Here is a 19,779-nt window from a genome sequence, read left to right on the forward strand (position 1 = left end):
AAGAGAATGCATTTTTAGTTAATTTAAAAATTGGCATTTAGCTAAAAATTAAGTGATCAATTATGCAAATGAGTGAGGTAAAAATATACTATGGATCCAAGTAAACAGGGTTGCATTGTTTTAACATTGAAAAAATAAATAACATTTGGTGAAATAAATGGAAAGAACAAGGAAGAAACTGCTTCTCTTTGAGCCTCTGTAAAAAAATCCAGCAAGTAAAAAGTTAATTATTACATATGTTGAAACTAGGCAAGTTGATTTATGTTACGGACCACATACGGTAAGAAACTGTATCCATCTTGATAAGAGAAAGTAGGAAATAAAACTTCAGTTTTTCTGAAGTACTGTTGAAAAATGCATGGGCACTTTGGAAGCTCTGCGATAGAGAAATGCCAGCAGATAGAAGGTTAAATCCTTATGTGTAAAAGTAAAGGGAGATTTACTGTTGACAAATGTGTAGTCGCTTAAAAAGCCCAGTGGTAAAAAATCACAAGCAGACAGAAGTTTAAATCCCGTTGTATTAAGGAGGTCAGACCCTTCAGGAAGCTGATAGGCTTCGTACGACAGAGAATCAAATTTGATTTACAATGATTCTTGAGCATGGAAAAAGATCAGATTATGAAATGCACAGCTTGGCAAAATTCCAAGATAACCGACTGCTAAGGAATGAATCTGTTTAATGACCTACACAGTGAAAATGAGATAAGCAGAGGTGTGTGTGGCACTAGAGTAGAAATTAATGTCAGTTTTGTTTTAAGATGAAGCAAGTTAATTTTTTAAAATGGACTGAGATGTTGACAAAATTTAAAATGAGAAAACTGAAGTGTTTTCGATTGCTGTGTGTCGATGAAGCATTGATTTAAAAATATGTGTGTTGTGTTTTAAGCATGGTAGGCTATGTGGTGTTATGTATTGAAAGTGACCAGGGAAAAAGGCATGTCATTTTTTGGCTTCGAGGAAAATGTTTTGCCACAAGTTGAAAGTGGTTCATGATAAAAGACATTTGGACATGAGGTCAGAGAAAAGGTGCCCAGGAGCACACAATTTGAGAGAGGTGTAGCTGAGATTTAAATTGTGTTTTTATGTGCAGAATACAGCAGAAAGCAGGCCAATGTGCTAATAGATGGTACTTGGATCAATCGCAGTAAATAAGTTATGGGAAGTGACAGTAATATATGAGAAAAAACATTATTTGACAAACATTTTTTGAGCTAAACACGATAAATTTGGAAAAATATTAAAATATAGTTAAGAAATATGAAAGTATTTAAGTAAAATGATAGCAAACTGTACCAACATATGTGGGCATCCATGAAGATGCACTGACATAAGAACAGACACACAAACACACATGCGCAGACATACAGACACATATACAAAGCTATGGAAATATAATTAATCTGTGCACTATGGACAATGAATTTAAAGAATGCATATGCACATTTGTAAGCATTCAATAAACACGTGCACAGAAGGGGTTTTTATTCTTCAGGTAAATTAGAAATTGACATAGACAATAGTTAATCCGTTTTTGAAAAAAAAAACAGGAAGGGCAGAGTTTTGTGTTTATATATTCTGAAATATTGAGATTCTTGCAGTGCGCAAGCAGGAATAAAAAAACAGCAATTATGTTTTGTAATGCCCATAGGCAAAGATTGTTTCAAAACACGAGGGATTAATATTGAGATTACTGGAGAGGAATGCAGTAATACCGCATGATGGAGCAGCCTTGAGAAAAAAGTTTGGCAAATTAATATTGGCTCATGTTAAGAGAGAATAAGTAATGCAGCACTCGCGCATTGCAAGCGAAAACTAATTAATCAAACTTTGTACATAACAGCTTGCGAAGGCCATAGCTGAGAATACGAAGTAATGGGAAAAGTTACAATTCGCATACAAGTGAGTGAACAACTGATAGGCTTTTTTGAGTCAAAAGCGTGCACCAATGCAGATTGAAAATGTGAACGGTATTGTTCTGCCTTAAACATGCAGGCCAGAACAGAGCAACCTGACAGTGTGGCCCTGAAGGGTGTTTTTGAGAACTTTCAGGTTTCGATGCATTTGCATCTCGGGTGTCAGAATCACTGGCGCAGCCAGAACAATAAAAGAAAAAGAAAAAGCAACAACCTCATGATAAAAGCGAGGAGGTTGCCACCTTATGTGAGTAGAATTGAGATCATTGTCAGGTAGAAGGCAGTGCAGAGCCACTGACCTCGCTATGGACAGACAGAGGATGAGAAATGAGAATGAGTTTGGGGCTTCATAGTTTCTCTTGTCAGAGAAAGGGCGATCCAGATCATAGTATGTACCTTGATCCCAGATGAGTAAGAGTAAATTAAGGTGCAAACTGCAGAATTTTTGACTTCTAGTGCTGAGAAGTGGATACATGTACTAGACAAAAAGTGTCAGAAAGAGGCACATTAGCTACAGAAGACAACAAAGGTCTTCTAGCTGTGGGGACAGAAAACTGATGCCAGTTGGTCAAAGGTAAGATATGTAAGCATTACCACTCATAATGGAGTGCTCTGTAAACAATTAAAGGGTGGTAGTCTTGAAAGAGTTTATAGTGCTGCGTCCAGACACGCCAGATGGGGGAGCTATCAAACTGCCAGAAGCTGTCCAAGCTTATGCTGACACGGCCTAAGGAATTAGTGGGCCTAGAAATAAGGCTATGATTAGAGATGTAGTTAAGCTTTTGCAAGAAAAGAATCGCAAGAAAGGCAATGCTGGGAAAATGAGAAAAAAGTGAAATAAATGCAAAAGAATTGTTGAGATGCACCATTGGAAGGGCAATGGGAGTAGTAGAGGTGAATCAAATTCACAGTAAGCAGTACCATAAAGTAGGGGAGGCTTCTAAGATAGAGCCATCCAAAATAGTTCAGGAAATTCTCGAGTAACCTGGGTAAGTTCCAAAATATGCAGAACGACAATCAAAATATGCATGAGACCTCCTCCTGTGTATTATATATGAGATATGTCAAAGCACCTTGCACACATGTGTAGTAGCCAAGGAGTCATGCAGAATGCAGAATTCTTGAGAAAGGAGGCAGTATGCCTCTTAGTGTACAGCTGACAAATCAATGCAGGGCTTTGATGAATTAGAGAAGGAGTACAGAATAGACTCCAGTTCAAAGATGCTCAAACTATACAGAGGAAATGTTAGTTTTGCCATATGCAAATGGAACTGATATAAGGAATGTGCAAATGCAGAGACTCATATTAGGGTGGGCCTCATGTGCACTACAGGGGGATTTTTGGACCCAGTCATAAGGGGTCACTCCCCTTGTGAATAGAGATGACAGCCGTTCAGTATGCTATTATGAGGGCTGACAATACAGTGATAAGATTTGTTTATTTTATGTATTTGCATTTTTTAAGTGCTCACAGAGCCCAGGGGCATCGAGGCGCTGAATGATTTTGTGACATAATGTATTGAACATGTAGGTTTTTTTTCTGGTTAGGAAAAGCTGAGGGTAGAATTGTATCTCCAAGGGCTACTGCCTATGCGGGGATTGTGTTAAAACTGACGATCAAATAGTCAGACATAAAAAAAGAGAATTCTGCCATGGGTGCAGTGAAAGGCACTAGCAGAAATTGAGCAAGCTCATGATTGTTTGTATTTGAAGGAATTTTTATGATGAAGCCTCAAGGGCAAAGCAAGAAATAGTGGCAGTAGGGGAGATTCTTTTTTCTGACGGTTCTTTAAGAATCAATCAGGGTAATAGACTTAGGGATGCAGGTACCGCTGGGGTAAAATGCACGATTAATAGAAATGTTTGAGGTATTGACAAAATATATGCCGACCGTCTTCCTCTTCGTCATAGGCTGCTGAATTAATGGCGCTGATTGTTGCGCCAGAGAAATCTTGTAGACCAGGAAGTAATGGTGTACAGTGACCCCGCCTATGTGACGTCGACGGTACCAGCAAAACTAGCATGTTGGAAAAGGAGGAGCGACTTCCGAGTGGGCGCACTCCTGTGCAGCTCGCATTGTTATTGAATAGACCCAAAGGAGCGAGCACTACAACTTCCAGTAGTCATTATAGTAGGGTGCTCGGACAACTATATGGTTTTGAGTACATCAATACAAAAGAACTATGCCGCAATGTGTGCGAGGAATGGTTTGGTTTGAATAAAGAAGAACACATTGCATGATGTATAAGTAAAGTGCACCATATATAACATGAACTTAATGCAGAAATTAAGTACAAATAAGTCCACCTGCAGATTTAGCAACATGCAAATACAGAATACATAAAGACACATAGGAATAAAAGGTGTTAGCCTAAAAAGAAGAAATGCCCTCACAAAAATAGAGGAATGCATGCGTTTATAGTAGGATTACCTCATAGAATTACCTGATGCATTCAAAATTGTCAGTGGCACTAGGTTTTAAAAGGTGCCAAGAATTAATATGGCAAAGTGAGAAAAATGTTTGGTCTAGTGGTAGAAATTGGGACTGAATGTCCATCCAGCAAAGACAGGAAGGTGGTGAATGAATAGTAAAAGGCTGAGGATGATTTTTGTAGACTATAAGTGTAAGTTTTTTGTCTAGTAAGAAATTTGCAATCTCTGAAGGAGAGTGTGTTATGACAAATTTGGTGTAGTTGCAACAGGCACCTGCTTGTGGTTGAGGAAAGGATTGGATGACAAAGCCTAAGCATGATGATGTTGTTTAGGTAATCAAAGAAAACATGTTTTTTGTTTTGTTTTGCAAAATATACCATTTGAATATTGGTATATTTATAGGGGCATGAACAAGGCGGAAGGCCTGTGAGATTGGTTGGTAGAGACTAAAACTTTTTATTGTTGTGGCAAAAGTGTGGTATTATAGATAACTGTGTAACCTAGTGGAAAAGTGGTGAGAGTATATGATGATTTCAGTCTCAGACCACATATATTTATGAGCAAAGAGGGGGGACAGTTGACCTCCAAGAAATTAGAGACAGCAATAAAGTAAGGAAATATGGTAAATGATTTGTGAAGAATAAAAATAAGATCATAAAGGACAGTAATGGTTCAGATAGAAAGATTTAGGTTAAGTAGCGTCACAATGACAGTATACCTAGATAGGGCTTAATGGAGCATGAAATGATGCTTTCTGTAGGAAACATCACACATTAGAAAGAATTGGTAAAAGTGTCAAAACGTTAGGTAGACTTTGGGCCTTTTTGGCATAGGTCCAGAAAAATGAATTAGGAGAAGATAAAAATAAATAATCTATTCTAAACAGTATAAAGGTAAGGAGATCAGTTTAATTAATTTAAGGCATTTGGATGCAAAAAGAAATGTTTGTTAATAAATATATAAATATAAATAAAAAATGAATGAAAGAGAAAATTGAATGAGGAAATGATTGGGTGAATGAATAAATGGATAGGGAATTAAATAGGGAACATAAAGTGAGCAAAAACAACAATGAGGGTTCCAAGCCGACATTAAAAAATTGCGTAAAATGACAAAAAAGCCTCAGGAAATAATGGATAACCAGAAAGGTGTATGATTGACCAAAATTGGGTTAACCAGACAAGGAATATTGTATACAGGACCAATTTAAGAAGAAATATGAAGGTGAGTAAATTACCGTTTTTTTTGAGTGCCTATAACAATTTTAGTTTATGTTACAGATGAAAAATCGTGGACCTTGCGGGAATACAGGAGGAATGTCTGCATGGCCTTAAATAGGGAGAAAAAGAAAAAAGAGGTAAGTACTGGTTCACACTACAAGGGTGTGGACACACAGTTGATCGTTACTAAAAGTAAGAGGCTTCAGGTAAGTAACATAAAAAGAGGTAGATGGAGACACCGTCTTCAAGTTTGTAGCCATTTTCCCAAGATAGGTGCAATCAGTTGTGAAGAGAGAAGAAAATGGATGAAAGCATAGCCACTTCAGACAAACACAGAAAACAGAAGTCATATTGAAGGTGAGTAATTATTGTTGTTTATATAATGCCAAAGGGGCTTGATTTGGCGAGGGTATAAAAATGTTTAGAATAGGCAAACACTGTAGTTTTATGATAAAAATGAAGGCACGTAGTAAGAATTGGTGCCATAGTCTAGAAACACAGGGATAGACTAGATTAATTATAGTGGGATAAGGAAAAGATATTGTGCAGCGAAACGCTTCTGTTTGTCTCAACAGGATGAAAGCAAAGCACAAAAGAAAAGACCATGGTCCAACGTAATCGGGAGAAAGATGGAGAAACAAAGGCATGAAGCATTTACAGCTGAGCAGCAAGCATATTCAGCAAAGCTGTAGAAGCATGTTCAGCTGAGCAGAGATAATGGCTAAAGTATAGACCTAAACAGTGTACAGGTCCGGTAAACAAGTTTGTTCTTATGTGCACCACTGAGTCGGAGAGAGCCATAAATTAAATGAGCTAAAGGAAGTGAGAAATGATCTTTCATAACCATTTTGTGTTAGCAGCAAGGAGAAAGGGTTTAGGTTAGGAAGAAACGTGACCCCCTTTCCAGTCCCGGAATGACTTTTGTCTCTATTTTCGATTTTCTACAGGCAACAGGGATCCCTGAGAGAAGCTGTCCTCATCTGCTACGGATGCGTCTAGAAGATGGGAAAAGAGAAGACGCCCTTCTCTTAATGTCTTTTTCAATGTGTTTATGTGTTGTTTGTTATTTTTGTCTCCCTGGTTTGAATACGTCGACCTTAGGAGAAAATGTGTCCCTCGAAGGACAAATGATGTGTGTAAAAAGAAAGCCCAGATAAAACATAGGGGCAAGAAAAGGCATGTAGTTTGTTTAAAAGGCAGGTGAAGGTTGCCAGAATATGCAACCAATGTGTTTAAGGAGATGGGTTGACAGGAAATGTACTAATAATAGAGACATATTTATTTTACAAAGGAAACTCATTCAGCTTTTATATTACAGGTGGACAATGAGGGACCTATGTGGCTCAGAAAATTGGCCAACTACATAAGCAGAGAGAAAGTCACCAAGGAACCCAATGGAAAGCCCTGTTCAAATTACCCATCTGTATTAAGATCTGCAAAAAACTCCCTTTCTAAAAGGGCCCCCCATGTTGAATGGATATAACTGATGCTCTATGGAAAAAGAGACACTCCAATGTGAGAGAGCTGGCCTTGAATTGAAGGCCCGAAGCAATTGAAGGCTGCAAACCAGCTCAAAAGAGAGGACAAAGGTCTACAGGAAACAGACGGTCCGCAGATGGCAAACCAGATGAGTCGGGTGGAAGATTTAACAGTGAAAAGAAAAGAAATTACTTTGTGCATTTGAAATGATGTATGGGCAACACAATGGGAGCAAGGAATGATGTGGTGGGGTGGGAGCAGCAGAAAAGATGTGGACGATGAGCCACGATATGGCTAAATTGTATGCAAATGATGGGCTGCTTGGTTACCTCAAGTAGTCACTGTCTCTCAAAAAAGGCATAGTAGCTGTAAAATTATCTGAGGCACATAGTTAGTTTAAAGGAAACCTGGGAATGGAGGTAGGGCTCAAATAAAAGTAAATAAATGTAGTTTTAGGAACACATACATGTTTAGATTAAGAGAGTATAATGTGTTAGTACTGATGTTGTAAACATGTGTTAGGATATCTCTTAGGTTAAAGTAAATTACCTTTAAAAAAGGGTCATTAGGTCAGAAATGCGTAGGTACATTAAGAATTGAGGAGGGTGGACATGGGTGTGGTTGTAAGTATTGAGTAAATAACTAAATACTGTACAGATGGTGGAGTGTTTTGAAATGCCTATCCCCCTCCCTCAATCTGAATGTAGTGAAGATAGTCCCCCCCTTAAACTAAGCGTAGATAACTTGGTGTGGTGATTTATGCCTTCAAATGAGCAGAAAACTAGAAATTATAGTGCTTCATAGCAAAGCGCTTTAAAAACCGATTTATCTTTATCAGGTCAGAATGTTTTAAATAATGGAAGGCTTGTTAAGTAGTACATGATAATTATATTGTACTAAAAAACTATACTTGAAATGGACCAGGTGTCAAGATATGACCAGAAATAGGTCAGGCAGAGTCAGACGATTCCTAAAATGGTGGATTGCTGTGAGTCATGATGATACCAGTGGGGATCTTTTTTTATAAGAGTTCAAGAAAGGGACAAAGGAGGGGGCTAGGAGTGAGCAGAACCAGTTTACACTAGGCACAAGTGGCAGATGGGCCAGTTGAGTGGCAGGGAGTCAGCCAATCACAAAGTAGAAATAGGAACAGCTCATTGATCATGCCATAGGATTTAACGAATCAGATATAGGAAGGGGTTGTCTTTGTGACCAAACCATTAGCTCACCTCCCTAGGACTGTATATAAGGCTGGGTAAACTTAGCAATTTGAGCAGAGTTCCAGAGATGTCCCTGAAGTATGAAGTGTATTGCCTGCTGGAATAAAATAAACTGATGTCTTCTTAAAAACTGCCCCACTCTCCTGCTTGCTCCAGAGTCCCTTTTTGGACCCCAAGAGATGCCAAGGCCCAGCAGATGGGGGTGTTTGAACCTTCATGAACCCCGCCACACCCCATCACAAGCTTACACATTTATCTGCTGGTGGCAATTCTATATTTTGCAACTGTGGGCCTTGATTGTTTGCAATAAACCTGTGCAAGGAGCGTAACCTCTGCTATTAAGAATGAAACTTGCAGGCAATGCCTGATTTGAGCAGCTGCTTGAGGTGTCTCAGAGGTAAATAAGGAATGATTGCTGCTCAAATGTTTCAAAGTCAGAAATGGGTATTTGGTTTTCACGCTTTCAACGCTTTCTTACATCAGATATAAATAGCATGTTTACATGCATGTTGATGCCTTCTTTTCATGTGCATCAGTGGTAAACATGCACTGAGTCTTGGTACAGCACAATATTCTTACCTTGCTCCAAACAATAGTTAGCAAGCAGTGCATGCCTTCATATACATATTCATCTATAGAATGTATGTCTGTATTGTACTTCAGAGTAGTAGAGTCTGACTTTTTTGCCCAGATTTAAACAAATTGTTAAGAGTTACATTATTCTGTTGGATGTTGTTGGCTGGATTGTATGAATATCAAAAGCATTTTAGGCACGTTTTTGTGGTACTATAAACTTAGAGCTTCAATTCTCAGCTGCTGGATTTAGATGTTAGAAGTATTTAATCATCCAGCACAGGCTAACATCTCGCATAATAATGGCCCTGTGTCGACCAGCCCTTCGGCTTGCTTGTTTTTTGAGGTGGCCCACTCCTTATGTAGCCAACACAAAATCATAACCAAAATGCAATAGACAGATACAAAAGCCCAAACGATTTGATTTCCAATGCTTGCTTTATCGTATCTCTAAACTCCTTATGGGCCTTTGATCACTCAGATTTCTTCAGAAAGTTTGAGTAACCTGATTAGTTACCTCAAACAACAGCAGAACTCATAATCCGACCCGATTGTTCAGTAGTAGGTCAGGCAGTAGGAACATTCTATGGGGACCAATGGATTTGCTCAAACCCAATGGTTGAAAGGCTGAAACTGATATATTTTATTAAATTTGAAGCTTTGCTATATGTTACCATTACGCCACCTGTAGGACAGGAATTGTGGACTTAAAGCTTGGGAAGCAAAGAGATCATTTCAAATTACTTTATTAAATATATTTTTGGAATGTTGGTAATATTGAACAATGTCTGAAACATGTTTTTAGAGCCACTTGGCCAGTAAGTGTTGCATTGGTAGTGATAGATCCAAGCTGCTTAAGTAGTCCCTTTAAACTACATGAAATAATCTGACATGATGTTGTCATGTTGTTCTTTTGCAGGGGAACAAATGTTTCTCTTCACTCCTCTTCATCCTGCAGGGCCAGCCGGCAATTCTCCAATGAAGAAACACAGTCCACAAAACCACTGTCAGATTCCAAGAGGGAGTTCCGATCATTGCCCCACCCAAAAGGTCCAATTCTCCATGGGTCCATGTTCTGAGGCAAACCTGCTGTTTCCTTCAATTCAGGCTGCGGAAAAGGCAGTCTTTCAGAGTCCAGCTTGGAGATGAAGAAGTCCATTAGTGTGGTATCTAAATAAGAACAACAGAGAGGAAGATTGTTATAGAGAGGAGGAAAACGGGTCTTGGTAGAGGAAGACAGAGTGGGATAAAGTTAGAAGGACAATGAAATTGGAGTGGTAAGAATGAGGAGCAATGACATATATGGGGAGGAGAGAGGGTTTAAGGTCATGGTGAGAATTAGCAGGTCCAGAAAAGATTGTATAAATGAGATGGAGGTGATGGGATAGTGAAGGGAAAAGGATGATGATGAAAGATGGGATGATAAACCTATAGAAAATAAATGTAAGATCAGAAGAAGACATAAACTACAGACACTTGTGTGCAGATGCCTTATGAATGACTCATATCATATCTTAAGGAACAAAGGAAAGGAAAATGTGAGGGTCTGTGAAATACAATGGGAAACAGACAAAGTGAGAGAGAGAGGAAGAGGGGAAGTGAAAGGGGTGAAGGAAGGAGAGGTTGGGGTGAGAGAGGGCCGAAGAGAGTAGAGGAAGAGGGAATGTTATGGACTTGAGGAATTGGGGACTTGCAATAACAATATCCCACGTTAGTAGAGAATCTTGGGCCTATTAAAGAATCAGCCATGGGGAAAAGTTTACTGTCTTTATTCTCCAAAAACAGACAAGGATCATACAGGAAAAACAAATCTCCAGCAGTCTTGGTTTCTAAGCATGTGCCACTCCGTTTTGTACTGGTGTGACATCACAAAATCAATTCCACTCCCACAAACCTATGAGCTACTGCCATTGGTCAGCCCAGACCAGGCATATATGCATTCTACACTGGTTATTGCTACGATTGGCAAGCCTTGTCAGGTGGCTCCACCTAGGATCATCCCAGAAATGTTGCAAACTACACTGTTGCAGGGTCGCAGGAAGACCATTGGCTCATGCAACATTTTATACTGTCTCGAGAAGAGAGCTTCTGTATTGGCTAATGCGGGTCCTCCCAGAGCTGGGACCCTGTATGGGTACAGAGCTTGTTGTACATTTTCAAGGTGATGCGAAGAAACATGGAGGGTTTTGTGTTCCATGCTGATGCCACTGGTCTGATCACCTAGCTTGAGAGAGTGCTTGCAGCTTGCAGTTTTGGTGGGCAACACTTGTATCTGTTCTTCTTCAGGTTTGCTGGGGACAGCTCTATTCCCACCCCTAATGAATGAGCATTTTCCTGCTCTGCTTGGTCACGTGTGAGAGGACCGCAAAACAAAGCTCTTCTCTCTGTGATTATGAGGATTCTTACTGTGAATTGTTGCAGGTGGCTCAGTGCCTCGGGAATCTGGAACTTTCCACCCGCCCTTGTCCTTGGCTGTGAACACCAGCTCTGTGCCTCGTGCTGCAGGTGATCATGTCTCCCCTTTCCATGTATCTGAGGCCTGTTTCTCCTCCTTGCTGGTTCAATGGCCTATAGTCTCCCTGTGGGTTCTTATGGCTATCTATAGTTAGCTGCATTAAAGCATAGGCAAGCTTGGTCGACGTATGCTTTCTTCTTGCCAGTTTCTGCCCCAGCTAAGAACCTATGAGAATAAAACGTTATGTAAGTGTAGCATTCCTTCTGGCCTACATGAGTCATACGCATGTCCTTCATCTCTATAAGCAATAATCTAGTGTATGTTTATTTATCTTCATGAATGGGTGAATATCTGCTTTGTGTCTAATCATCACTATGTTGTGATGTCACTAATGATGTCATCAATATCTGGTTTCACTGTAAGTTGACCTGATCGATTGATGAGACCTCTGTCTCCTTGAACCCATCAACTGCATACAGTTTGAATGGTTGTCAGAGCGAGTAGCGCTTCTCATATCTGTGTGGTAGCAGAGCAGTCAGTGATAGGCCAAAAAGCGAGTTACACCTGCCATTCCTTATTCTCAAAGGTGACAGTTGCATAGAGGTTCCCGGGACCCTCTCTTCAGTCCCCCCTCCGGTCGACCTGTCAACCTCAATTCCAGCTTTATTCACCTCCAGCTTTGGAAGCCAGATCTTTGTTACCCCACCCAGCTGTCCGTAGAATCTCCCTTGATCGCCCAAACTCCATGTCACGTAACAGCAATCTCCCCCAGGGTTGCACCAAACCAATTTTCACCAGTAATACTTGGTGTTGTAGGGATACATGAATAGTACACCTACCGGGAGCAGGGGACAATCCGTTATCTGAGCCCTTAGTGTCTCTGGCCTTTCTTATTTTGTCATCTTCTGCTTCTAAGTCTACTAGTACTTTCATCCCTACAGTCTCCTCGGTTGTTTTTCAGCATTGTGTGATGAATATCCTGATAACACAAAAGGTCGGTAGTACTAATGCTAGTGCTGCTGCTAATACCTTCAGCCCATTGTCCATTCATGTTGGTTTCCATGAGAAAAAGTATGATAGCCATCCTTCATCTTTTTCCTGCAGCGTTCGTCCCTGCCTCCATTTTACCATGCATCTCTGATAACCGCCTCTGTGAGTGTCCCATTGTCTTCATCATTTACTCGAACGAATGTACAGCAAGAATACCCAATCTTGGTGCAAACGCCTCTTTCCATGCCTGTGAGAAGATCCAGAACATACCTGTTCTCGAGCGCCATTAACCTCACTGCTCGGATCTCTTCATTGATTGCATTGAATCCCTTGATGGTCGAATGTATTGTTTACATAAGCTTCCATCTTGTGATCTGGAGCCACTTTGCGTTTGTGCTAGCCTGTACTGCTGGAATGATGGATGTGAAGAAGATCTCAGTCCTGCTAAATAGTCTATGCTCTGGTGGTATTGCATCTAGGACCTCGTCTCCTTCTCTCCACCCGTCAGCTGTGTATACTTGTCCATACACCAGCATCTGCGGTCTTTCCCAGCACACTGGCACTCCTCCTACTTCTGCAGGCCCTTCTTGGCACACTGTAATTCGTTTTGCGTCACTACTCTCGTTTCTCCCTTTTGTGGACCCTCAGTGACATATTCTAAGGCCTCATCTTGTTTCCAATAATCGACCATCATTTCTTGAGTTTTGATGTAGTTATATTCATATGGGAACTTCTTTGACGACACCTCAAGGTAGCCATTCTCCCCTGAAATCGTCCACTTGTGGTGCATAACGATAGATGCATGAGGCATTGTGCCCTCTTCGATGGGATTTCAGTTGCCACAAATGTTCTGGAAGCGCTCATGGCATAGGGGATGAGAGAGCAGACATAACATCTCTCTCCAGTGGTTTGTTTATCTACTCTGGTCATGTGCTTGTACCACATGTTATTGGATATCCAGGCCGAATCAGTTAAATATGAATCAACCTGACTTATATCTAAGTCTGCACTGCGCCTTCTTCTTATTACTGCCTGGGCAGTGCTTATTGCCTGACTAGACATGGCTGCGATACCTGCCTGGATCAGGGTCATGTGCATCTGTAAAAATCAATCTTCGTGCAATGATGAGGATAAAGAGGTATAGACAACAGAAGGCACAAAATATCACAATCGCGTTTCTGACAAAATTACCCATCACATGCACCTCTTCTGTATCTTTTTTGTGTTGCTCCAAATGCGATGAAGACCGGCTGAAATTCCTCAACAAATGCGTGTTTATATGGTTAATATGTATTAGATCAAGCTCTGAGGATGTAATATTGTACAAGTGGGATGAAGAACAGTTGTTCCCACATAATAACGATTCTACGGTCCCCCAGAGCTTCATAACGGATGGGTTTCCGCTATTGACATATGGGTAGGTTTGGGCCAAATAAAGCAAAAAAGCATCAGAAAAAAATAGGCCTGGATTCACCCTTCCTTTGGATTCGGTCTGTACTATGTACTGCACAAAATGGTCCTGAAATGTTAGGGGCCTCAGGGAAATCATGGAAAACAGAAATAACAATGTGCGGCTTTCACAATGAATAGCTACTTGTAAGAAAGAGACAATGTGCCTATTCTAAGTGTTGGTGAAAAGTCCTTGCTCTAAATCTCTGGCCCTTTCTCTGGTCAGCCATGGTTGCAACTTTCTTCTTAGTTTCGGCTACAGTCAGTGTTAAGTTATTCTCTTTGTTTCAAATCGTCCGTTTCGTTTTCACGGCTGGGAGAGGTCGCTGCCCAACAGAGTTTCACGTCTCCAATGTAGTTCCAGGCCTTCTTGCCTTGTAATTGCACTGCATTATCAGTTGCATCCTTTACAATATAATTTATTTATTTAGATTTGTAAAGCGCAACTGCAGCCTGCGGGCATCGAGGTGCTAAGTGGTGCTTATGGAGGCTTACTTGTGGGTTACATGAGAGCCGCCCAGAAAGATTCTTATACATGGTAAGGTTAATACAAAACCTGAGAGAGAGTTGCGAGTTCAAACGGCTGCTTGGTTACAGATGCAGCGGTTAAGCAGGAAAAGCAGGTTTAGAACAACAACAATTTCAAACAAAGAGCACAGTTTTGATTGCCTTACGGAAGTTTGCATGGGAGTCAATGCTCCTGATGTGTGGTGGTAGGGAATTCCAGTTTAGCGTGGCCTGGGTGGGCCATTGAACGTGGGCTTATACCAGGTACGGGTAAAATCCCTGAGAAGAACAGAGTCCCTGGAGTAAAAAAGCGGCTGTACTAAGCAGGTTTTATTTGCGTCTGGGATATCATCCTCTTTGTTCTTTTTTTACTTCTCCCGCCATGCCTGCAGTTGGCGAGAAATAAAAGATGCAATAGCCATCAAAGAAGCAATGTACTCACGCATCTAATCACCAAACATTTCGCAAACAGGATTGGCATTGGTCAGCGCCCTATTGGGAGGAGCCAGGGGTAGTCGCATGCACCGTCCGATTACCACCTCATGTGGGGTTAAATGGTGGTCGAACCCAGTCTGATTGCACAATGCGAACAGGGCCAGGGGCAGACAGTGAAGCCAACTCTTATTTAGAGTGTCCTTTATTTTGGCTATTTTTTCCTTCAAAAGTCTCGTTAAATGCTCATACACCCCATTTGCTTGTGGTGATAGACACAGGAAAACTTCCCCAGTAAAGCTGTGATGTGGTAGAAAACCTGGTTTGTGAAGTGAGGGCCATTGTCAGACAGCAGGATCTCACATACCCTCCATTGTGGGAAAACTACCCTTATTAGAATTGGGCTGCTCGGAGAGCATCGGGGTGTGAACAGGGAATGGCCTTGAACCATCGTGAGAATGGCATAGAACTACGATTATATATTGATAGCCCTGACATACTTGGATCATGTCTATGTAGGCCACATGGAGGTGTTGGAAGGGACCCAGTGGACGGGGTATGGCTCCTCTCACTACCCTTAGGGTGTGCCCCACTGAAAAACATTAACAAATCAAACAATTTTCCACAAAAACGACTACATGCTCTTTCAAATTGGGGCAGATCCAATCTTCCTGAATGTGAGCAGCAAGTACATCCTTCCCCATGTGGGTCGGATGGTGCAGTTGTGTGAGTGCAGTCTGTAATAGTGTTAGTAGAAGCACCAGTTGCCTGAACTCTCCTGTTGCCATAGGGCGCCTGTTGGAGATAAAGAGCATCCCATTCTCACCCACAACTCCTTCTCTTTACTTGGTGCACTCCCCTGTAGTTCTATAATCTGTGTTACTGGCAGCGCAATATACCCTTCCTGTAATACCATTGTGCGCACATGGATACATATGTTTGATGGGGTATAAAAGTCTGAAATGTCACTGAAATATGCTGCCCGCTCCCCTTCTGTATCTGCTGCTTTGTTGCCCCTGGAGACAGGATCTTCCCTCCTAGTGAGGGCTTGGCACTTCACAACCGCTATGTCTGATGGGAGTTGAAGTGCGTTTATGAGCCTGCCCAACAGGGGCGCATGCCGCACTGGCATGCTGTCAGTACGTCGAAAGTTCCTCCTCTGCCACTGTGACAACCCAGAATGCACTGTAGATGTCACATAGGCAGAATCCAAATACACTGTCACTTCCTGGTCTTTCCGCACTTCTAATACCAATATAAGAGCCACTAATTCTGCCGCTTGTGCTGAAAAATGTGATGGCAACCTTGAGCTTGCTACTATTTCAGCTGTCCGTCTGCTCTTATTTTCACCACTCCGTCCCGTGTGTCTCTTCCCTGTCATCTGGTCTATCGTCGAAGAACCGTCAATGTAAAGTTCTACTCCCCCCTCAAGTGGCTTCTCCCCCACCTTTGGAAGGTCATCATACTGTTCCATGTATGTGGTGCAGTCATGTATGTAGTCTCCTTCTTCTGCTGGCTCTGCTCTGAATGTCATTGGGTTCACTGTCTTGCATCTTACTATCTTTATAGCTGGGTTTGAGAGGATTAACACGTAACCTGTAGCTCTCTGTGTGGTCAACATACACTTGGGCATCTTGAGGATTGCAAAGAAAGCATGTTCCACATAGAGTGTGGTGCTACACCCCATTGTAATGCTGGCTGACATCTCTACTGCAAATGTAGCAGCAGCCAATGCTTGCTCACAAAGGTAGTGTTCCCTCATTACAGGATCTAATGTCCCACTACAATACGCTAATGGCTTGTATCCTAAAGTGTTCTTCTGGGTGTGCACTGCAGTCATCACTACTCCATTAGAGTGCGAGGACAGGTAGAATTTGTCCTGATAATCTGGGATCCCTAATGCAAGAGCTGTTCCTATTGCTTTCTTCAGCTCCTCGAATGCACTTGTCATTTCCTCTGTCCATTGGAGTGTACCATCCCCACTCTGTGCTTCCTTGAGTGAGCTTAGCAAAGGTCTTGTGTATGTGCTGTAGTCAAATACCCAAGCTCCGCAATGATTACAGAGGCCTAAAAACTGTTGCATTTCTCTCACTGTCATCTGTTTTGGCATTCTATGGATCGGCTCTGCCCTTTCTGGTGTCACTCTCCGCCCTTCCTGTAATATCATCTGTCCAATGTACAACTCTTCCTTTTGGCACTACTGCAATTTGGCCTTATCTACCTTGTAGCCTTTTTCTGCCAATACTGTCTACATGTGTACTGAGTAATTTCTGCACTGTGTGTCTGATTTGCTGCAGATCAAAATATCGTCAACTTATTGTATGACAGTGCTCCCCAATTGTACGTTGCCTAGCTCCATCTGGAGGACCGTATTAAATATGGAAGGTGAATCAAAGTACCCTTGTGGGTGCCTTGTATGTTTCCACTTCCGATTTTTATACAGGAAGGAAGTCAAGTCCTGTGACTCTTCATGAAGCGGTATAGAGAAGAAAGCATTCTTCAGATCTATTACCGTTAAGTGGATAACTTCCGTAGCAATGCAGCATATAAGTGTCACTGGGTCAGGGACTAAAGGAAATTCTGCCTCTACAATTTGGTTCAAAGGGCGCAAATCCTGGATAAACACAATGACCCCCCTGTTGTCTTTTTCACAGGGTACACCACAGAATTGCACTGTGATTCTGATGGTACTAGAATGCCTTGTTTCACTACTGCGGCAATGGTCTCGTAAATGCCCTCATCTGCTTCCCTTGATAAGGGATATTGTTTTGCCCTGGGTAAAATTGCTCCTGGTTTAAGCTTTATCTTCACTGCCCCTATCCCTTTCAATAGCCCCACTTCATAGGGACTATTAGTCCATAATACACTGGCTACCCTTCCCAAGTCTTCCTCGAGAAATGGTGGTGGTGCTTTTTGCAACATAGCCTTTCTCTGTGTTATCTCCCTGTTGTGTATTCTCACCCAATATGTAATACTGATGTCGAATACTTTGTGATCTGACCGATTGTCTTGAAACAGTTCCTCACCCATCACGTCAGTCAGTCTATACCCTTCCCCCACTGCAATCATTGTCCTACATGATTGTCCTGTGTCGTCTGTCCCATGTAATGTTATCCTGTCCTCACTATTACCGCCTTGAGTTCTATTGGGACCACTTTCCCTTCATGTTCACCTAGTGGAATCTCTGGCCTGAATACAAACTCATTAGGTAATCGCCATAGTTTTGTCTGAATCCCTGGAAGCCATGCTATTAAGACCTCCACCTCATATTGGAAAAATGTGATGTCTGCTGGCACCCCCATCTGTACCGTGTGCGTACAATAGACCTGGATAATTTCCCTCACGTTCATGTAATGAATGCCAGGTGTGGAACATACTATTTCCTGATCTGTGAATGAGATAGTCATGTTTAGCTTACTCATGATGTCCCTTCCCACTATGTTCACTGGTGTCTGTCGTGAGTACAATAGTGCCAAAGCTAAGATGTGCTCCCCTATGGAGAGTGAAAGTTTGTCTGTGAAAGGAACCAAGTCCGTCGCCCCAGAGAAACCTTGCATGTTCATAGCATTAGGTGTCTCCCTTCCCTGATACAGGATCTAGTTGCCCCTGTGTCCATAAGAAAGGAAAGGACTTGTCACCTATCGTCACACCTATATGTGTTTCCTCTGCCGGATTGGCTGTAACCGAGAGGATTGAACACATCAAATGTGTCTCTGGGCCATCCTATTGTGGGTAAAAAGAATATCCCTGTCCCAGTCACCCCTCCTAGTTTCCAAATATGAGTCGTTCCCATAGGATCTGAAAGTGTCAGTGTGCCTGCATTGTGCTGTGCTGCTTGTCGTACCTGCATGTGTCCTTGCATCTGCGGTACAGGTGGTGCTTGTTGATATGGCTGTATAGATCCCTGTGTTTGCGGTGTGGATACCACAGGCTGATATGTTTGCATGTGCGTGTCCTGTGCCTGCGGTTGTCACTGGGAATATGTCTCTCCCTGTATCTGGTCCTGGTCATAATAATCAGTAGGCTCTGCCTGATATGTAGGCTGGTAGGATATTCCCCCATTCTGTTGCCGTTCGCTTTTGCTCCTGCATACCCCAGAGATGTGCCCTACTTGTCCACACATCCAAAATACTAGTGGTCCCCCCATTGGTCTTTGGTAGCCCCCCCTGGAACTCCTGTGGTCCTTGCTGCATTTGGTGCCCATACCCTCTTCCCCTGGGTGCTTCTCCTCGCCCTCTAAAACTGTGGTGCATGTGTCCTCACCCTGCAAATCATCCCGCCGCTGGTGGCGGTCTGTGCTGCGCATGCAGCATACAAGTCCCTTTCAGATGGTTAACACTGCTCCTACCATTGTGTATTTTGATCATTTCTTCTGCACTAGTTTTGCTTCCCCGTTTTCTCTCCTCACGCGTCTTTCTTGTGTTTTCTTGCATTAGCCTGCAATAGTGCACTATAGTCAGCTGAATTTCTGACTAGGGTTTGGCTTCTATCCCTACTAGTTTATCAAGCTGCTTTTGCACCTGTTAAGGTAACCCTTGGCATAATACATGATAAAACAACCCCACTGTTTTGCACCACGGATCCCTTGTCTCCAAACTCCATTTCTCTTGAATAGCTTTTATATATTGGAGTGGATCCTCGTCCTCTCTCATCCAGGTGCTGTACCCTTAGTTCATGCCACACGCCCTCTTGGAAATTATTAAAAGGCGCACCATTGTGTGTCATGTTCTGTACTTTCACTCCAGGGTACCCACCTCTTTTCCACACATCCTGTACTACCTCCCCAAGAACTGCTGAAAGCAAACTCTTCATGTCCCCCACTGCCAATGTCATTCCAGCTGTAAGTCTCTCTAACTCATAAATCCATTTCCCAGCCCCAGCAGTCAATGACGGCAATTTACATATCAAATTGTCTTTGTTCTTCTGCTGCCATGGTATGTATTGAGGTCGTCCTTTTCCCTTCTCTAATAGAAAAAACTGTCTCAGTCCTATCCCTCTGCCTTATCTCCCTTTGTCTTTGGTGGCAGTGAATGCCTTTGCTATTTTTCTTTTTCTCCTCCCCGGCAGGTCACTAAGCCTCTGCTTGTATGGGGTGATATGGCCTCCAC

General features: G+C 42.1%; 1 protein-coding gene across 1 annotated transcript in view; it reads right to left on the bottom strand.

Annotated features, from left to right (window-relative positions):
• Positions 1-9,568: 9,568 nt before the first annotated feature.
• Positions 9,569-19,779, bottom strand: part of LOC138489628 (uncharacterized) — a 227,355-nt gene continuing 217,144 nt past the window's right edge. Inside the window, exon 3 of the mRNA XM_069617319.1 lies at positions 9,569-10,008. Coding sequence (XP_069473420.1) covers positions 9,776-10,008 — 233 coding nt within the window. The 3' untranslated portion in view covers positions 9,569-9,775. The remainder of the gene's footprint in view (positions 10,009-19,779) is intronic.

The sequence above is a fragment of the Ambystoma mexicanum genome, chromosome 9 (assembly GCF_040938575.1).
Source record: "Ambystoma mexicanum isolate Mex_15411 chromosome 9, UKY_AmexF1_1, whole genome shotgun sequence".
NCBI lineage: Eukaryota > Metazoa > Chordata > Amphibia > Caudata > Ambystomatidae > Ambystoma > Ambystoma mexicanum.